Source organism: Chinchilla lanigera, unplaced genomic scaffold (assembly GCF_000276665.1).
Source record: "Chinchilla lanigera isolate Chin_1 unplaced genomic scaffold, ChiLan1.0 scaffold00084, whole genome shotgun sequence".
Lineage (NCBI taxonomy): Eukaryota > Metazoa > Chordata > Mammalia > Rodentia > Chinchillidae > Chinchilla > Chinchilla lanigera.
Genome location: NW_004955485.1, coordinates 8,642,937 through 8,659,783, shown reverse-complemented (window position 1 = coordinate 8,659,783; position 16,847 = coordinate 8,642,937). Strand labels below are relative to the sequence as shown.

The 16,847-nt window shown below is 45.9% G+C and overlaps 1 protein-coding gene across 10 annotated transcripts in view; it reads right to left on the bottom strand.

The window, feature by feature from the left end:
* Fbxw4 (F-box and WD repeat domain containing 4) overlaps positions 1 to 16,847 on the bottom strand; it is a gene marked incomplete at its 5' end in the record, with an annotated part of 103,581 nt that overhangs the window by 28,633 nt on the left and 58,101 nt on the right. For all 10 annotated transcript variants that reach the window (XR_001231089.1, XM_013504097.1, XM_013504096.1 and 7 more), the window contains 1 exon segment: positions 2,926 to 2,991. Coding sequence is in view for 9 of the 10 variants with exons in the window: in XM_013504097.1 (XP_013359551.1) it covers positions 2,926 to 2,991 (66 nt within the window).

Genomic DNA, 16,847 nt, shown 5'->3' with positions numbered 1-16,847 from the left:
GGTGACAGCATCTGCCCTTCATCAGACCACACATCCTCTGTTCAGTACTCAGAGGGGTGAAGACACAGTGACAAGGGAAACTCGGGGGAGAGTGGTCCTGAAGCAGCAGGATCAGCACTGCAGGCCCATCTCGCCTTTCCTCACATCTTTCCTGCCGACCAAGCCCTGACTCCGCACCGGTGCTGCCCTCTTCCCTGCCATGGCCAGTGCACAGGGCAAGCTGGGCCCTTCCTCAGGCCCGGGCGGGCACCCATGGCTGGGTCTTCTGTTCCCTCGCCATAGCTTGCTTTAGGGTGGGCCTTGGAACACAGTTTTGGGTACTAGCCCATTATTGTTTAAGCTGCTTTGATTTAAGTCTTCATGACTTATGAAGCAGCCATGGATCAAAAGCTATGGCTGACTGATCTGCAAGGCTTATGGGAAACAACTGAAGAACCTAGAACTGGGCCTGGAAAAAGAGAACTACCTGCAAGAGGAGAATGGAAATGTTCCAACATCTAAAGCCCTGTTCTGCAGCGGGGAGGTGCACTTGCTCCTTGCTCAGGAAACAACTGACCTGGGTAAAGGGTAGGCAGTAGAACTCTGAAGCTGCCTGGAGGCAGTGTGCTGTGTGTAAAGCACTGAGTTTCCCATCCCTCTGCCTGGATGATTAGCAGACGTGACTACTGTGGAAAGAACATGTTTAAGGAAAACGTCTCCTGTCAGGGAGAACGCTCCACACTGCCTCTGTGGAAAGACCAACTATATAGAATGGACTTTTCAGAAAGATGGCATGGCAAGCACTTTCCAAGGATGATGGAGAGAACAGGAGAAGACAGAGAGCAACTGAGGGAGGAACCACGCAAAAAACACAATTTAGCCAAGTGTAGTGACGCACACCTGCAATCCCAGCACTTGGGAGGCTGAGGCAGAAGGATCACTGTGAGGTCAAGTCCAGCCTGAACTACACAGCAATACCCTGCCTCAAAAAACCAAAAAGAAGAAAGAAAAGAAAGAAAGGGAGGGAGGGAGGGAGACGCTTTAGCTGCTACTAAATTGTATTTACAACTGAGGGCTAGATTTGATGCCAAAAGCGTAACTGGTAAGAGAAAAAGTTGATAATTTGGACTGCATCAAAATTTAAAACTTATAAAAGATACTCTGAAAAATAGTTTGGCAGGTAAAATCCAACATTTGGTTATCAAATAATCCAGCAACTGTGCTCCTGGGCATTTACCCAAGATAAATTAAAATGAATGCTGATATAAAAACCTATATACAAATGTTTGTAACAGCTTCACTTGCAATAATCAAAAATTGAAGCTGGACATGGGAATGTGAATCTGTAATCCCAGCTACCTGGAAGGCTGAGGTATGAGGACAGTAAATTCAAGGCCAGCCAGGGCAATTTGGCAAGACCCTATCTCAAAATAAAAGAATTAATCCAGGCATGGTGGTACATGCCTGTAATCCCAGCACTTTGGGAGCCTGAGGTAGGAAGATCCTAAGCTCCTACTTGGGCAATTTAGTGAGATCCTGGTTTTAAAAAATAAAAGAGGCTGGGTATGTAGCTGAGAAGTAGAGTGCTCCTGGGTTTAATGTGCAGTACCATAAACTAAACTAAACTAAACTAAACTAAACAGGGGTGGGGATGTAGTCCAGTGCTTAGCACATGTTAAGGCCCTGGGTCCAATCCCTAGTACCAAACAAACAGCAACAGAAATTCTTCAGTGTGAATGCTCTTCAATGGAGAAAGAAACATTGGTGCAATGATACCATGGAACACTATTCAGCAATAAAAAGAAACAAGCTACTGATGCATCCACCACTTCTATGGGTCACAAAGGAATTATGCTGTTTTCCAAAACAGCCAGTCTCAAAGGGCAGCACACAGTATGATCCCATTTTGCCTTTCAAATGACAAAATTATACAGATGGAGAACACATATGTGGTTGCCAGGAGTTAGAAACAAAAATGAACGTGACAGGGAGGAAGGTTGGTGTGGCCATGAAGGGGTGTGAGAGAGCTCCGTGCTAATAACAACACTGCTCTGTATCGTGATTGCAGTAATGGGTACACATTACCTGCACACGTGATAAAATCGCACAAACTACAAACACGTTCACAATGAATGCAATCTGAACAAAGGTCTGTGGATCGCACTGATGTCAATTCCTGGCTTTGACATTTACCATGTTATGTAAGATGTTACATGAGTGTCTCTCTATCCTACTTTTATAAATTCCTATGAATCTACAGTTATTTCAAAATAATTTCATTTTACAGCAGAATGGCAGATAATCAGACAGGAGTTTGTCAAGCCTGCCAAAGCAGAGAACTCTGAATAATTTTTTTGTTTTTTGAGGTTAAGAGTAGGAAATTTTATTTAGGGAAAGATACTTCTTAAGACAAGAGGGGAGTGGAAAGTGGGTTGCCCCCCCCCCTTTTTTGAGTAGCAGGAATCAAACTCAGGACCTTGTGCTTGCCAAGCAGGAACTGTGCTGCTGAGCTATATCCCCGGCCCCAACCTGGATGTATTTTAACTGTTCTGTATAATAATTTTTATAGGTTCTATAGGCCACTTTCAAAATTTCTTTATTTTATAAAAATAATCTCCAAGCATAGATGGGATTTTCACACAGCCAAGCACTCCTCAGAGAGAAAGTATCATAAATCTGAATTGTTGTTACCATAAATTCTACATAAAATTACTTACCTATTATTTACCTAACTTCAACAGACTCCTCAGGCTAGCTCCAGGGGCTCCATGTGAGAAGGCACCATAGTGGAGGCTGTCGGGGGTACACGGCAGGGTCCTCCCCAGCTGCCCCCCTCGATCACTTGGCCAACTGAGGCAGGGGCTGGTTCAGCCAGCTCCCTCCTCTTCCTCCCAGGCTGCCCTGCTTCACCTGCCCTGGAGCACAGTGGGCTTAGGAATTTCTTACCTGTTGAGGTCCCAGATTCTCAGTGGTGAGAAGTGGCCACAACAAGCGGTCCCTGTCACAAAAGAGCTGCCAAAGAAAAGGAGAGCAGGGTCAGATCTGGTTTGTCAGAACTTGTGGCAGAAATGGCTGCACAACTGGAAATGCAGAGCACACTTCCATGGGGTCAAACCAGAAAGAGAGAAGCAGCAGAGAATGACCAGGGCAACTGTGCAGAGACACCCTGGAGCGTAGATGGGCTGCCACCTCCTAGGGCTGCCTGGGCAGAGGACCCCCAGGGTCAGAAAGTGCTGGTCTTGCTCCTCAGACCAGGCTGTGTCTTCCTTGCCCCCCATAAAGACATACCTGCAGATGGGCAAGTCTGAGCCCACAGAGCAAACCTGTGGGGCTGCAGCAGTACGAACTCTGAACATGCAGGGCCGCGGCCCAGCAAGGGCCACCTGTGAACATGCTACTGGGGAGAGAGGGTGATGCCCAGGCAGAGGTGGGGTGGCCAGAAACGTTCCTCAAGGGGGCAAGGCCTGGGTGAACCTGGCAGTGCGGTACAAGCACAGGGCAGGTGTAAACACGCCGCACTGAGAACAGGTCAACAGGAAAGGTAAGTCGATCCTACGCGCGAGTAAATACTACTGAACAAGGGTGGGGAATGGGAGGGTCAGGCACTCGGGGCCACTGGGGCCTGGGGCAGGGGTTCAGAGTCCCCCAAGGATACTGCCAAACACTGCCAAGAGGAGCTGAAAGGGAACACACTGCCCACATTTTCCAGAGCGTACTTTAAGCCCCTTAAAACTCAACACAGTCTGCAAAGTTTCATTTTAAGGGGAGGCTCATACTCCACGGGAGGCACCAGTGTGACGGAGGCAGTGGGCTGGCCACAGTGCTAGGACTAGAACGCCTGAGCCCCTGAGCGCAGCCACTCCTTTGATAGAAGGTTTCGCAGGGGTCGGGGGAAGGCTTCCAGAAACCCAGGCTTGAAAACATAACTGGTAGGCAGGAAAGCAGGAAGCAGTTGTGTCACTCAGAAGCCCTGAGGCAGGGATGGGCTCTGTCCCTACACGTCTCGGAGGAGGAGGGGACTGGACACTAATGACATGTTAGCAGTGTGGGCCAGCAGCCCCTCCACCTGCTCTCCCAGCACCTGGGCTCTGTCCCAAGCACGGCAGTGGGAGACAGAGTTCCACAGGGAGGGCACTGAAGAAGCCAGCATCTTGGGCTGGGGTGGGCAGCTGGCTGCCAGTTGCTGCTGAGGGAGAAGGTGAGGACAGACATCAGCCAAACTGCTGGCTCAAAACTGGGGGGACCAGGGGCCGGGGAGACACTTCAGGCCCTAAACTGACAAGCTATAGTAGTCACCTGGGGCTGTCACGCCTCAAGCCAGCACTTCCTCCAGAGACATGGCCCATCATCCCAGCTTTCTCCTGACCCACAGGATGGCCAGACAGCCACTCCCGCCATGCCCCAAGTAAACTTCCAGCCTGGGAAGCAGCTACTGGACACTGAAGAACCAAATTACAAAGCCAGGATGTGTTGCCCACCCCTGCCTCCTTCCCATAGCTTTCTCTGGAGCAATCCATTAGTAACTGGGAAAGCCAGCCTTAGGTTGGAAACATGTGATGCGGCTCTGCAGACTTTTGAGTAGGGCCTGGTGAAGGGCGCCAGCACAGACACACAGGCATCTCTTCGTGAGCCCACAGCAGGCCTCTGACTGCCTGCCCATGGGTCCGGGGGAAGCCGGCAGGTCATGGGAAGAGGAACTTGGAACTTCAATCCGTGCCATTCCCACAGCTCTGACCTCCCAGCAGGCAGGGTGGGGTTGGGGGATACAAAAACCCTTCCCAGGGATTCCTGTCCTCTACCTGGTCCACCTGACCACGGGAGAAGAGGCCCTCACTTTCATAACCTATGAACGACTTTCTTAATTGCCTGGACATGAGACCCCTAAATGTTCCTTTCTACGAGTTGCCTTTTTGCTTGCTTAGTCACTGTGAAGCAGGCAGCCAGAGAAGGAGAAAAAGCAGTGTCTTCTCGGCACTTATGAAGACCTAAGAGTTTTGTGAAAGTTAGAAAACCATCTGAGCAACAGTTAATCAACTTTGAGCCAACTCCTGCTGGGGGATACACACTGGGACTCACACCCAAACCAGGGGGACTGTCAGGGTACAGGGGGTCAGGCTGGCTGGTCACAGTCCTCAGTCTATTCCCAACTACTTGTGGCCATGCTTAGCTCCACCCCACTCCCCAGTTACCATGGTCATTAGCAAGAATGCGGACCACAGCCGAGAGCACTCTTCCAGAGTATGTGACAGACATGTGGAATCCATGATACAGAAGGGAAGAAGGCAATGGTCCAGTTTCAGTGAAGCTACCAGGATGCTGCAGCTGCACACAGGACCTGTGGCCCCCACATTCTATCCCCTCCCCAAAGACTGCACTCAAAGTGCATTGCATGGGCTGGCTGAGATGGGTCATGGCCCTCACGGGCACTTTTCCACCCTCCGATCTCCCAAGCTCATCACCCTCAGGCCTCAACGTGATGCCATGCTCTGTCTCCCACCCCTGACACCTATGGATTCCCTCCGCATCCCTCACTATGCTGGGTCCCACGCTAACCGTGTCAAAGGTGCTCAAGAAATACCTGCAGAGCAACCACTGAAAACACATGCTGTCCCTTTTGTGACCCATCTTGAGGGTCTGATGGTACTCGTGTCCAGCACAGTGCTGGCCCAGAAGGTCCTCAGTATGAATCTGTGGAGCTGCACGTAAAGGGCCTTTCAGAGGCCAAAGCCAACATGGCTGGGGAAGCCATATTGGTCCCTCAGCTTCTGGAAGGAATAATCCCGAAGACTCAAACCTGAATGGCAGTCGCACAATCGGAGAAGTGAGAAGCCCTTCATAAGCGCAACAACAGAAACTTCAAACTATCTAAAAATTAATGTTAGCACATGCACACTTCTACAAACACACGTGCTCTCTCCTCAACTACAGGGCTGAAAAGTCATTCTGACCCCCAAACTTACTCTTTTTGGACCAGAAAGTCTTTACCAGATGGTAACTTTTACAATTTCTCCCCATTCTGTCCCAATCCTTGCCCAGGTCCTCAGGCTACCTGATTTGTCCCCTGGGCCTAACTTGGGCAAGTCTGGCATCGCAGAGACCACCATGAGGACCAAGAAGTAGACACACACAGGCCTTCACATTAGAAAAGATGGCAAAAACACTAGGGCTTCTGTACACAAGTTGAGAAGCAGAAGGTAACAAGACACAGGAAACAAGAGAAGGACAGAAGGAAGGAGAAAATTAGTGGGGCATGCTTGAGCCATTCCTAGCTACATGGATGCACCCTGAAACTATATTCTTAAGTGAAATAAATCAGACACACTTGTAAATACTGCATTGTTTCTCTAGTGTGAGAAACTGAAAGTATAAATAAGGACCAAAATATAGAATAGATATTGTGAAATACGAAGAAAATGTTCAAATGTGAAGGGGAACAAGGGAGACGGGAGCGGAGGATGGAAGGAAGGGAAAAGAAAAGAATGAGAAAAGAACAAATGGAACAAAGCTTTTGTAAATAAAGATGGGAGAGCCAAGTGTGGTGGTGCACGCCTGTAATCCAAGCACTCAGGAAGCTGAGGCAGGAGGGTCATTGTGAGTTCGAGGACAGCCTGGGCTACAAAAGTGACTTCAAGACCAGCCTAAACTGCATAGTGACACCCTGTCTCAAAAAGGCCAAAAAAAAAAAAAAGCCAAGAGGGGAGGCCAGGCATGGTGGCCCACAAGCCTGTAATCCCAGCACTGGAGAGGCTGAGGCAGGAGAATCACTCTGAGTTTGAGGCCAGCCTGCACTACCTAGTAAGACCCTGCCTCAAAAAACAAAACAACAACAAAAAAATTTTTTTAAAGTAAGGAGGGGAAGAGTGTTTGGAGGAAGGGTAGGGGAATAGGAAAAAAAAAAATCAAGTTGTGACATATACAGTACAAATTCCCTATAATGAATGTGAGCATTATGCATACCTAAAATGTACTAATAAACTTAATTAATTAAAAAAAATTAGTGGGCCATAGACTGAAATGTAGGTAGAGTCTTACTCACTGCTTCTGCATTAGCTTAGGCTAATTTTTTTAGTTGTTTTTTTTTTTTGAGACAAGGTGTTGCTATGTAGTCCAGGCTGGCCTTGAACTCTCGGCTCAGCCTCCTGAGTGCTGGGGTTATAGATGTGCCACCATGTCCAGCTAGTGTAGGCCCTCTTAGTAACCCTAATACACTCAGCCCTCCAAACTCTTGTAGATTTTGTCTCCATGGATTCAATAACCACTGGTGAAAAACACTTAGAAAAAAACCATTACATCTTTATTGAACATGGCTTTCTTTTGCTCAATAATACAGTGTGACCAGTTATTTACGTAGCACTTACACTGTGGTGTAAGTGGAGGAATGCAGAGCAGATCTGAAGCACAGGAGAGGAAGTACACAGGCTACATACAAACACCATGTCATTTTATACAAGAGGCTTGAGCATCTGCAGATTTTGGTATTGTTGGCCATTATAGTCCTGAAAAAAACTTTTCATAGATACTGAGGGATGACTAATTTACTGAGTACTTACTGTGTGTCAGATGTTGAGTAAATGTTTCAAAACCATTATCCACTAAAGTCTCATAAGCCTACGCAGTAGGTACTGCTTTTGGTATTTTACAGATGAGGAAACAGGCTCAAGGGGGTAATAAACATTCTAGTTCACATAATTAGTGAAGTATGCCAGGTGTGGTGGCACATCCCTGTAATCCCAGCACTTGGGAGGCTGAGGCAGGAGGATCATTGTGAGTTCGAACCCAGCCTGGGCTACAAAGTGAGTTCAAGACCAGCCTGAACTGTATAGTGAGACCCTGTCTCAGAAAAAACAAAACAAACAAACCCCCCCCCAAAAAAAACCCCGAAAAATTAGTGAAGTATTAGGATTAGAACTGGACCTTGATCAGTCTTGATTTCAGAGGCCCTTGCCCCACAAGCTCTTATCTGGGTTACATTTCCAGTTCATCTTGTTTTTGTCCTCAGTACCTAGTACAGTATAATGCCTGACATGTACTGAAAACTCAAATGCTTACAGAACGAATGAATCAATCAATCAACAAATGAACAAATGACCCTACCTGGAAGAAGAAAGAAGCGCCTGGCTCAGAGGCGGGTGGCAGAAGTGGCATGCTCAGCAGCTGTGCCCCGTGGCTGGCCTGGAGCCGCCCACTGGCCCAGGCCCCAGCAGCCTCTGAGCCCAGGCTGACACACTTTGGCAAGGGAGACCACCAGAGCTGTCACATCATTCACCCACATGCCCATCAAGTGTATTCAGTTCTCTTCAACCCGCATTGGCATTTTAATTACTGTTGGGTAAACTAATTTGTACAAATGAAGGCCAGGCTGCCTAATAGAATATGCAAGCTCTCTGACCTCTGACAGGCACTGACACGAGATACAAAGGCGGCCGAGGAAGGCTTTTTATCTGAGCCTTATTACTCTCTATTACTCCAATTAGTCAGGCTCCAGTGCTCCTAATTGGAGGAAAAATTGCAATTAAATCAATTTTTGATGGGCTGCAAGTGGGCTCCCGAACCGCCCTGCTTGTGAAACACTGATATTATAGCAACAAAGGTCACAGGCCTCATCGGCACCTGGGGGCCCCCCCAATTTCCCTTGGCTCTCTCCTTAAATACCTCAAGGGAACCCCTGCCCCTCCATCAGCTCAGCCAGCAAGGGTGGGAAGAAGGGAATCATTAGAACATGTCAGGTCTCATTGCTACCACTGCCATCTGCTAACCTCCTCTACTGACATCATTACAGCGGTGAGTCCCGAGGCATGAATACAGTGCGAAGGTCACACAAACTGGCTCGCAGGGAGGGACAACCAGAAGCAGTAGCTACAGTGACAGCACTGTCAGGGAGGGACCAGTGGAGTGGGAACAGAAGGTCAAAAGAAATCAGAAAGGGGAAAGACAGAGGAAGGGGCACACAGCATTTACGAGTTTGCTAACAGGGCACCCTGGTCACTAAGTCACCCTAGTCATGTGCCTAGAAGGGTAAAGAGAGATACAAGTATCTTTTTCTCTCTCCAGCAAACACCCCACCTTGTAGCTAGGGAAGCAGGGCTGCCCATCATGTTCCTGGTGGGGGTTGGGAGTGTTTGTGGAGACTCCTGTCCACAGCTGTATCTAGGAAGAAAGAGGAGTGGGGAGGCCTAAGAACTAAATGCAATTTGGTTCATGAACTAAAAATAGTAAGAGCAAGAGGCCTGTCCAAAGCTCAGATGAATAAAGTGTATAGCAAATAAACAAGTCCCATCTCACACAGCAACTGGCACACCATTCCCTCAAGGTTAGGAAGCTGACAGAAATGTATGCTCAGAAGGAGGGCCAGCTTCATGGATGATTGCACCACAAGGGGCTCCTTGGGAAGAGAAAGTGTGCCTCGCCTTGCCTGCAAGGGACCAAGACCCTAAGCATGTGAGATAAATGGTACCCCATCTACCCTAAGGAATATTACACAATAGGGGCTGCGTGTGGTAATGCATGCCTGTAATGGGAAGCTGAGGCAGGAGGATCACTGCACCTATGAGGCCAGCCTGGGCTACACAGTGAGTTCAAGGCCAGTCTGACCCTGTCTCAAAACAACAAACAAACAAACATAAATGAGAGAAAGAGAGAGAGGGAAGTAAGGTACGAAAAGCATTATTATAACTTTTGTTGTTTGGGACAGGGTCTTAAACTCGAGGCAGTCCTCCTGCTTTAGCCTCCTAAGTGCTGGGATTACAGACAAAATGTGTACCACCACACCTGGCATATTACAACTATTTTTGTAAAATACCCTGTGCATAAAAAAGTGGGAGAAAATACACTAAAATGCTAAAAGCGAATTATGTGGGCTACAGAATTATATGCAATTTTTCTGTTTAAAACTGTTTTCTTTAGTTTCTACATTTTCCTCAATGAGGAAAATTACAATGAGGATATATTACTTTTTACAGAAGAAAACATTATTTAGATTCTGTAAGAGAAAATATAATCTGACTACACACTGTGCTGATGACTCATGCCAAGAGCAGGTCGACTGGACAGTGAGCTGCTGCCGCAGCCAGGGTCACAACAGGACCCAGGCGCACCTCATGGAAGCACTGGGAAGAAGCCATAGATCACAAGGGAACGTTCTACTGGCCTCTCCTCCCCACGGGGCTCCTGACTCCCACAGCTGTTGGCGTCTGGGTCCCACCCCAGTTATACAGAATGTACTGCACACATGGGGGCTTTCCCTACCACACCCACTAAGGACAGGGAGGTGCAGGATGGCACATGGAAAGACAGGCCTGGACAGAGTGGCTGGGCACCTGCCGCTTTATCACACCTCCCTGCCGTGCCAATGGGCAGACCCAAGAAAGTGCCCCCGGAGGAGTGCAGTCCTTCAGCTTGGAACGGCTGACGGACACACATAAACAGACACTCTTCATTTTGACCAGCAGTAAAAGGATAGAAGATCATGGCCCAGGCCAGCCAAAAGGCAGCTGTGTAAAGCCTGGTCTTCCCAAATGCACTCACTCCAATGAGTAACTTGAGTGATGGAAAGAGAATTCACAGAGAGGAACTGAATTTGAGCCGGGCATGGTGGTGCACTCCTGTAACCCCAGCACTCGGGAGGCTGAGGCAGAAGGATTGTTGCAAGTTTGAGACCAGCCTGGGCTACAAAGTGAGCTCAAGACCAGCCTGAACTGCATAGCGAGACCCTGTCTCAAAAAAGACCAAAATAACCAAAAAAATAAAAAACAAAAAACTACTGAATTTGACAAGACTATACGGGGAGTTACTGGAAAAAAGTTTCTAAACTACATTTTCCACTTACATGGTCCAGAAACACAAGCAACTGCTAAGTTTGTATCTGAAAGAAAGAAATGGCAATATGTTCCAGGGCTAAGGGAAAAGGTGACCACAGCATACTTCATGGGAAGCCAAGTACCCAAAAAGGAGGCATGGAGACAGGGTATATATGGCTATATTTTTAGACAATGAAACTGTGTACCTAAAAAATCCAATAGACTTAATTTTTTAAAAAGGAAAAAGAATCACAATGACTCCCAGGGTTGGTTGAGGGGCTGTGTGCTGTTTGGAATGGCACTGTTAGACAGTGGTACAGGTGTTGGTTCCAGGCTCTGCCACTTAATTATGTTTAACCCTCGCAAATTACTTAAGCCCGCTGATATGGTCTGGGTTGAGATGTCCCCCAAAGGCTCATGCCGTCATAGGTGGGGCTTCTTCAGAGGTGGATGGATCTAGAGTGTGTGATGCAGGGAGTAAGGTGCATGGTTACTAAATCAGTCTACTGACTGGCTTGGTACCACCCTAATCCCAGTAGCCTGGATACAATATAAAGGGCTGGTCTTCTCCTTTGCTCATTTGCTTTTGCTGTCTCCTGCCACCACGAACTGTTTCTCCTCTGCGATGCCCATCTGCCAAGCCACCCTGCCTTGGAGCCAACCAACCATGGCCTGAAACCTCTACAAACTGTGAGCCAAAATAAACCCTTTTCCTCCTTTAACTCTACGGGTCAGGAATTTTTGTCTCAGCAATGAGAAATGTAATTAAGACACTTGCCAAAGCCCAGTCCTATGATTGGAATATCCCCTAAAGGTTCATGTGTTGAAATTTAATTACCACTGTGAGGTACTCGAGGATAGAAACTCAACTATAGTGTTTCGAGATGGGGCCTTTTTTAAGTTATTAGGGTCAGATAAGGTCATCAAGATGGAAGCTCTATGACTGAACCTGAGAAGCGGAGAGAGACCAAAGAAGACACAAAAACACTCACATGTTTCCTGCCTCTGGCCATGTGATGTCCTACCCGACCTTGGACTCTATCCATAAGAAGGCCATCATCAGATGTGATTCCTCAACTTTGGATGTCCAGAACCTTGAGCCAAAAGAAACCTCTTTTTTCTATAAAGTTATCTAGCCTCAGGTTATTCACTATAGTAACGAAAAATGGACAAATATACTTTATTCTTTATATGTGAAATAGAAATAATGATAGTACTTAGGCATAAGCTTGTAAAAATTATTTGGGATAAGATGCTTAGAATAGTGTATGGCATACTTCAAACACCCACAGATGTTAGATGTTATTGCTATATATCAATAGTGACCAACTGAAAGTATAGCTAAATATACAATCACAAAAGATTTTAAAACTGTAAAATATCTAAGAATAAATCCAACAAAAGACCAAGAAAAACAAACAAACCAATAAAAATCCCCAGAAGAAATCCATATGCAAAACATTAAACTTTGCCATTGGATATAGAATAGTTAAGTGAAGAAATATATTATGTTCCTGGATAGGAAGTCTCAAGATCATAAAGCAGTCAGCTTTCCTCTAATTCATCTATAAATTCTACACAGTACCATTTAAACAAGATTTTTTTTTTACTTATTCAATTAATTCTAAAATTAGCTGGAGAAAGAAATGTAAAAGAATAACCCAGGCCAGGCGTGGTGGTGCACGCTTGTAATCCCAGCACTCGGGAGGCTGAGGCAAGAGGATCGTTGGGAGTTCGAGACCAGCCTGGGCTACATAGTGAGCTCAAGGCCAGCCTGAACTGCATAGTGAGACCCTATCTCAAAAACACAAGGGAAAAAAAAAATGACCCAGAAATATTTGAAATAGAACAAGAGAGTTGTTCTATTGGATCAAAACATGATGTAAAGCTGTAGTATGATATTCATACTAGAGAAGCAGATAGATCAATGGGTCAGAAAAAAAGAGTCCAAAGCTGTACCCATATGTTTGTAGAGCATTATTATATCCTAAAAACAATCTAAATTTAAAGAGAGAGGGTAGGGGCTGGGGATTTAGCTCAGCGGCAAAGTGCCTGCCTGGCAAGTGCAAGGTCGTGAGTTCGGTTCCCGGTACCGGAGAAAAAGCCAAAAAAATAAAAAAAATAAAAAAAAATAAAGAGAGAGGGTAAAGAATGAGCCAATGAACAAATGATGCAGAGACTAGAGGATACACTTGGAAAAAATAAAATTAGAGCTTTACCTCCCAGCAGACATTAATTTCAGATGGATTAAAAAGATAAACATTTCTTAAAGCTACATGAAAAACCATAAAACTTACAGGAAAATAATTTTATAATCTCTGAAAGATATTAAGACAAACAGAAAACTCTGATGTCATAAAGGTAAAGATGGAAGAACCAACATTCAAATAACAACTTCTATGTAACAAAAGACATCATAAGCAACAAGCTAATATACCTTGTATATTATATATACAAGGTGTTCCCATGTATATATAATAGTCAAGAGATTAATACTCAAGACTACACAATGAGAACTTACAAATCACAGGAGAAAAGTAGATATCTGAAAAAAATATGAATGACTGATTTATAGAAAATACATACATGGAAACTGAGTGTGGTGGTGCATGTCTGTAATCCCAGCTGCTTAGTAGAGGCTAAGGGAGGAACATCGGAAGTCTGAGCCTAGCCTGGCCAACCCATCCAGACTGTCTCGAAGTGGTGTGTGTATGTGTGTGCTGGGGTTGTAGAAATGAAAATATGCCTGGCCAAAAACCACATGAAATAGTGTTAAACCTACAGCAATCAAAGAATTGCAAATTAGAAAAACAACAAAAAGAACTATAAATACTTGCACAATACTCACTACATGCTTGGCTGTTCTACGCACTTTCCACAGATTAGTCCAATTTAACTTTCAAAACATCCTAACATATCTAGTAATATGTTTCTAGGTATGATAATGGTACTATGATAATATTTAAGATGCATTATTAGCTGGGTGTGGTGGCACACACCTGTAATCCCAGCACTTGGGAGGCTGAGACAGGAGGATTTCCCTGAGTTCGAGGTCATCCTCAGCTACACAGTGAGCTCATGGACAGCCTGAACTACATAGCGAGACCCTGTCTCAAAAAAAAGAAAGAAAAAAGTGCATTACTATCCTTTAGAGTACACACTAAAATACTCAAAAGTGAATTTGTATGTTTGGTATTTGTTTCCAAATAATATGGGAAGGGAAAGTACAGAGGAATAAATTGGAAGTCATTCTACTGCCATACATCTTGAAAATTTCCATAACAAAAAGGCTTTTTTTTGTTTTTTAAGTCACTATAAGGTATATACTATCAATGTTACCTTCTTTTACATGAGACAAAATTGAATAAAGAGAGTTAAGTAATTCACCAAGGTCATATGACTAGCAGGAGAGGGACTCAGGATTTGACCTCAGGCAGTCAGGCTGCAAAGTCCACCTCCTGATTATTATTCTATACCCACTCCCCACATCAGATATTATTTTTTACCCATCAGAGTGGCAAGACTTTTCCATACAGGATATACTAGCCAATACTGGTGAGTGTGAGAGAAATAGGTAACGGTACACACTGTGAGTAAACAATCTGATATAATCTAGTTGGTGGGCAATTTGGCAGCATTTAAAGTTTCAAGTACACTTCCCCTTTGATCCACGTCCTAAGTATCTTTCATAGAAAAATACCTGACCATATGCACAACGAGGCAAGTACACAGATGTTTCCCAAAGGATGTCTATAGCAGCAAAACCCTGGAAACCAACCAAGTGCCCATCATCAGGCTGGGGCACATGCCTGTTACTCTGGCTAAGCATGTGGTACAGCTAGGTGTGCCAAGGTGCAGGAATCTCTGAACCACACAGGGAGGGAGAATCAAGGCAAGAATAAATGCATAATATAGCCCAAGACAAAGCAAGAGCAGGTATGCGTATATGTGCATACTTACATGAAATCATACGGCAACTGCTGTTTGACTTGAACGTAAAGATTTAGAGTGACACACACCAGACTTCCTACAAAAAAAGGAATAGAGGGGAGAGGCCCAGACAACTGATGGGGAGTTTTACTCTGTAGTCCTTGTATTTTAAATTTTAAAGAATAGGAACCGAATTATAAGGAGGATGGCAATAAAAATACTCATTCTGAAGTTGCTTGAAGATGGGCTGCATGTCAGGGGACACTGAGTGAAACGCTCCTCTGAATATCACACACACCATGTGGTTTTTGGCTCTGTACTGGACCTTACAGGGACCCTTCACGTGGCCCGCTTCAGAGTGGTGGAGATCTGGGTGCAGGGGCCCTGGAAAAGTCCAGGCTTGCTGTTGCTCTGACAGTGCTTCCCCAGCCTCCCTTCTAACCACACTTTTCGTAAAGAGTAAACTAGAAGTATCTTTCAAAAGATGATCTGAACTCCCTGGTGAGCCCATCAAAGACTGAGATCTGGCTCACCCCATACCAGTGCCCCAGTACCTGACCCTGACACTCAAATGATTGTTGCTAGGAGAGTTCATCCACACTATCCACTACCTGACTGCATGACCTCCCTCATCCAGTGGCCACATAACCATGACAGGGCTCAAAGGGGGCTTGATGATCAACTGCTGAAGGGTTCCATAGTAATATTCAGCATGCTCAGAAAAGTGAGGCAGAGGATATGTTGACCTAAGGATTCACCACCACCATCTGCAACCATGAACTAACTTCCTTCCGTTAACATGGGTGGAACAGGAGGACAGGTGAAACTCTACACTCTTCAACCCGGTGTGCTTGAGGCAGCACTTCCCTCATGACTGAAGGCTACTGGGGAGAGGCAATGGGAAGAGAGGTACTATCATGGTCATAGAGGCTGACGGGTCCGCTGGGCTTCCCCACTGGGCACCATAAATTATACACAACAGAACCACAGAAGTAGGATCTGAGACAACAAGGCCTCCACGTCTCTGTGCATAGTAGGGTTCCTCAAGAACAGACAGCTTCATTTGTGGAGGGGCACTGTTTATAAAATGCTGGCAGCAAACTCTGGTACAAAAACCCAACCAATCCACATGTGTCAACTCCTTCTTGGTCCCCAAAACCCTGCACTGGCCATGTTGACTGAGGCTTATGTTATAGGGGGAAAATAGAAAAATCATCAGACTAAAGACAGCAGAAGTGTTCCTTTTCTGCAGGAATTCCATTATGTGGTTTTTCAGGAAGGCCAAGTTCAGAGGAATTTCCTTTTTTCCAGATTAGTTAGTAGTCCCAGGAACTTTGTCTTTTCTCCAAGATTTTATCCCTTCCTGACAATGGCACTAGGCAGGAAGCCCTCATCTTTCACCATGCTCTGGGTTGTAAACTATATTCTTGGGAGTCTAATCCTCCATGTGGCTTTCTGGTTGTTTTCCTCTGCAGGAGGCCTGCCAAGTCAGGCCCATGCCATCCTAGAAGTCAGCAAATCCAGCCCTCTCTTCCCCTAACCTCAGGATGTCTCAGGACCACTGTTCACTCATCCGATCTTCTATGTCCACAGAAGGTTCTTTCCTCTATGCCTTCCACCTTAGGAAAAAGGCAAGTTTTTCTAAGGGCATCATCTATAGCATGCAGTGGTAGAATTTCAAACTGACCCAAAAGTAGTGAAGAGAGGAGGAGGATGTTAAAGCTATGGCGTGACAGCTCTTCTAGACTCTTGCTTTGTTGGAGAGCTGGTAGCCAAAGTCCCTGAGCTCAGCCACATTCACAAAGACACTTTGGGACTAGATATCATGGAGAGATTTGGCCTTTATGAAAATAACAGAAACCAGGCATGGGGCCACAGGTTTGTAATCCCAGCTCTGGGAGGCTGAGGCAGGAGGAGCGGAAGTTTGATCTCAGTCTGAGCAACTTAGGCAGACCCTGTCTCAAAAATTAAAGGAAGGGGGCAGAGTTGTGTGTGGCTGGGGATGTAGCTCAGTGAAAAGGTCCTGGGTTTGATCCCCAGTACTGGAGGAGAGGAGAAGAGAGGAGGGGAGAGGAGGAGAGGGAAGGGGAGGGAAGGGGAAGGGTGGGGAGGGAAAGGGGAAGGGTGGGGAGGGAGAGAAAC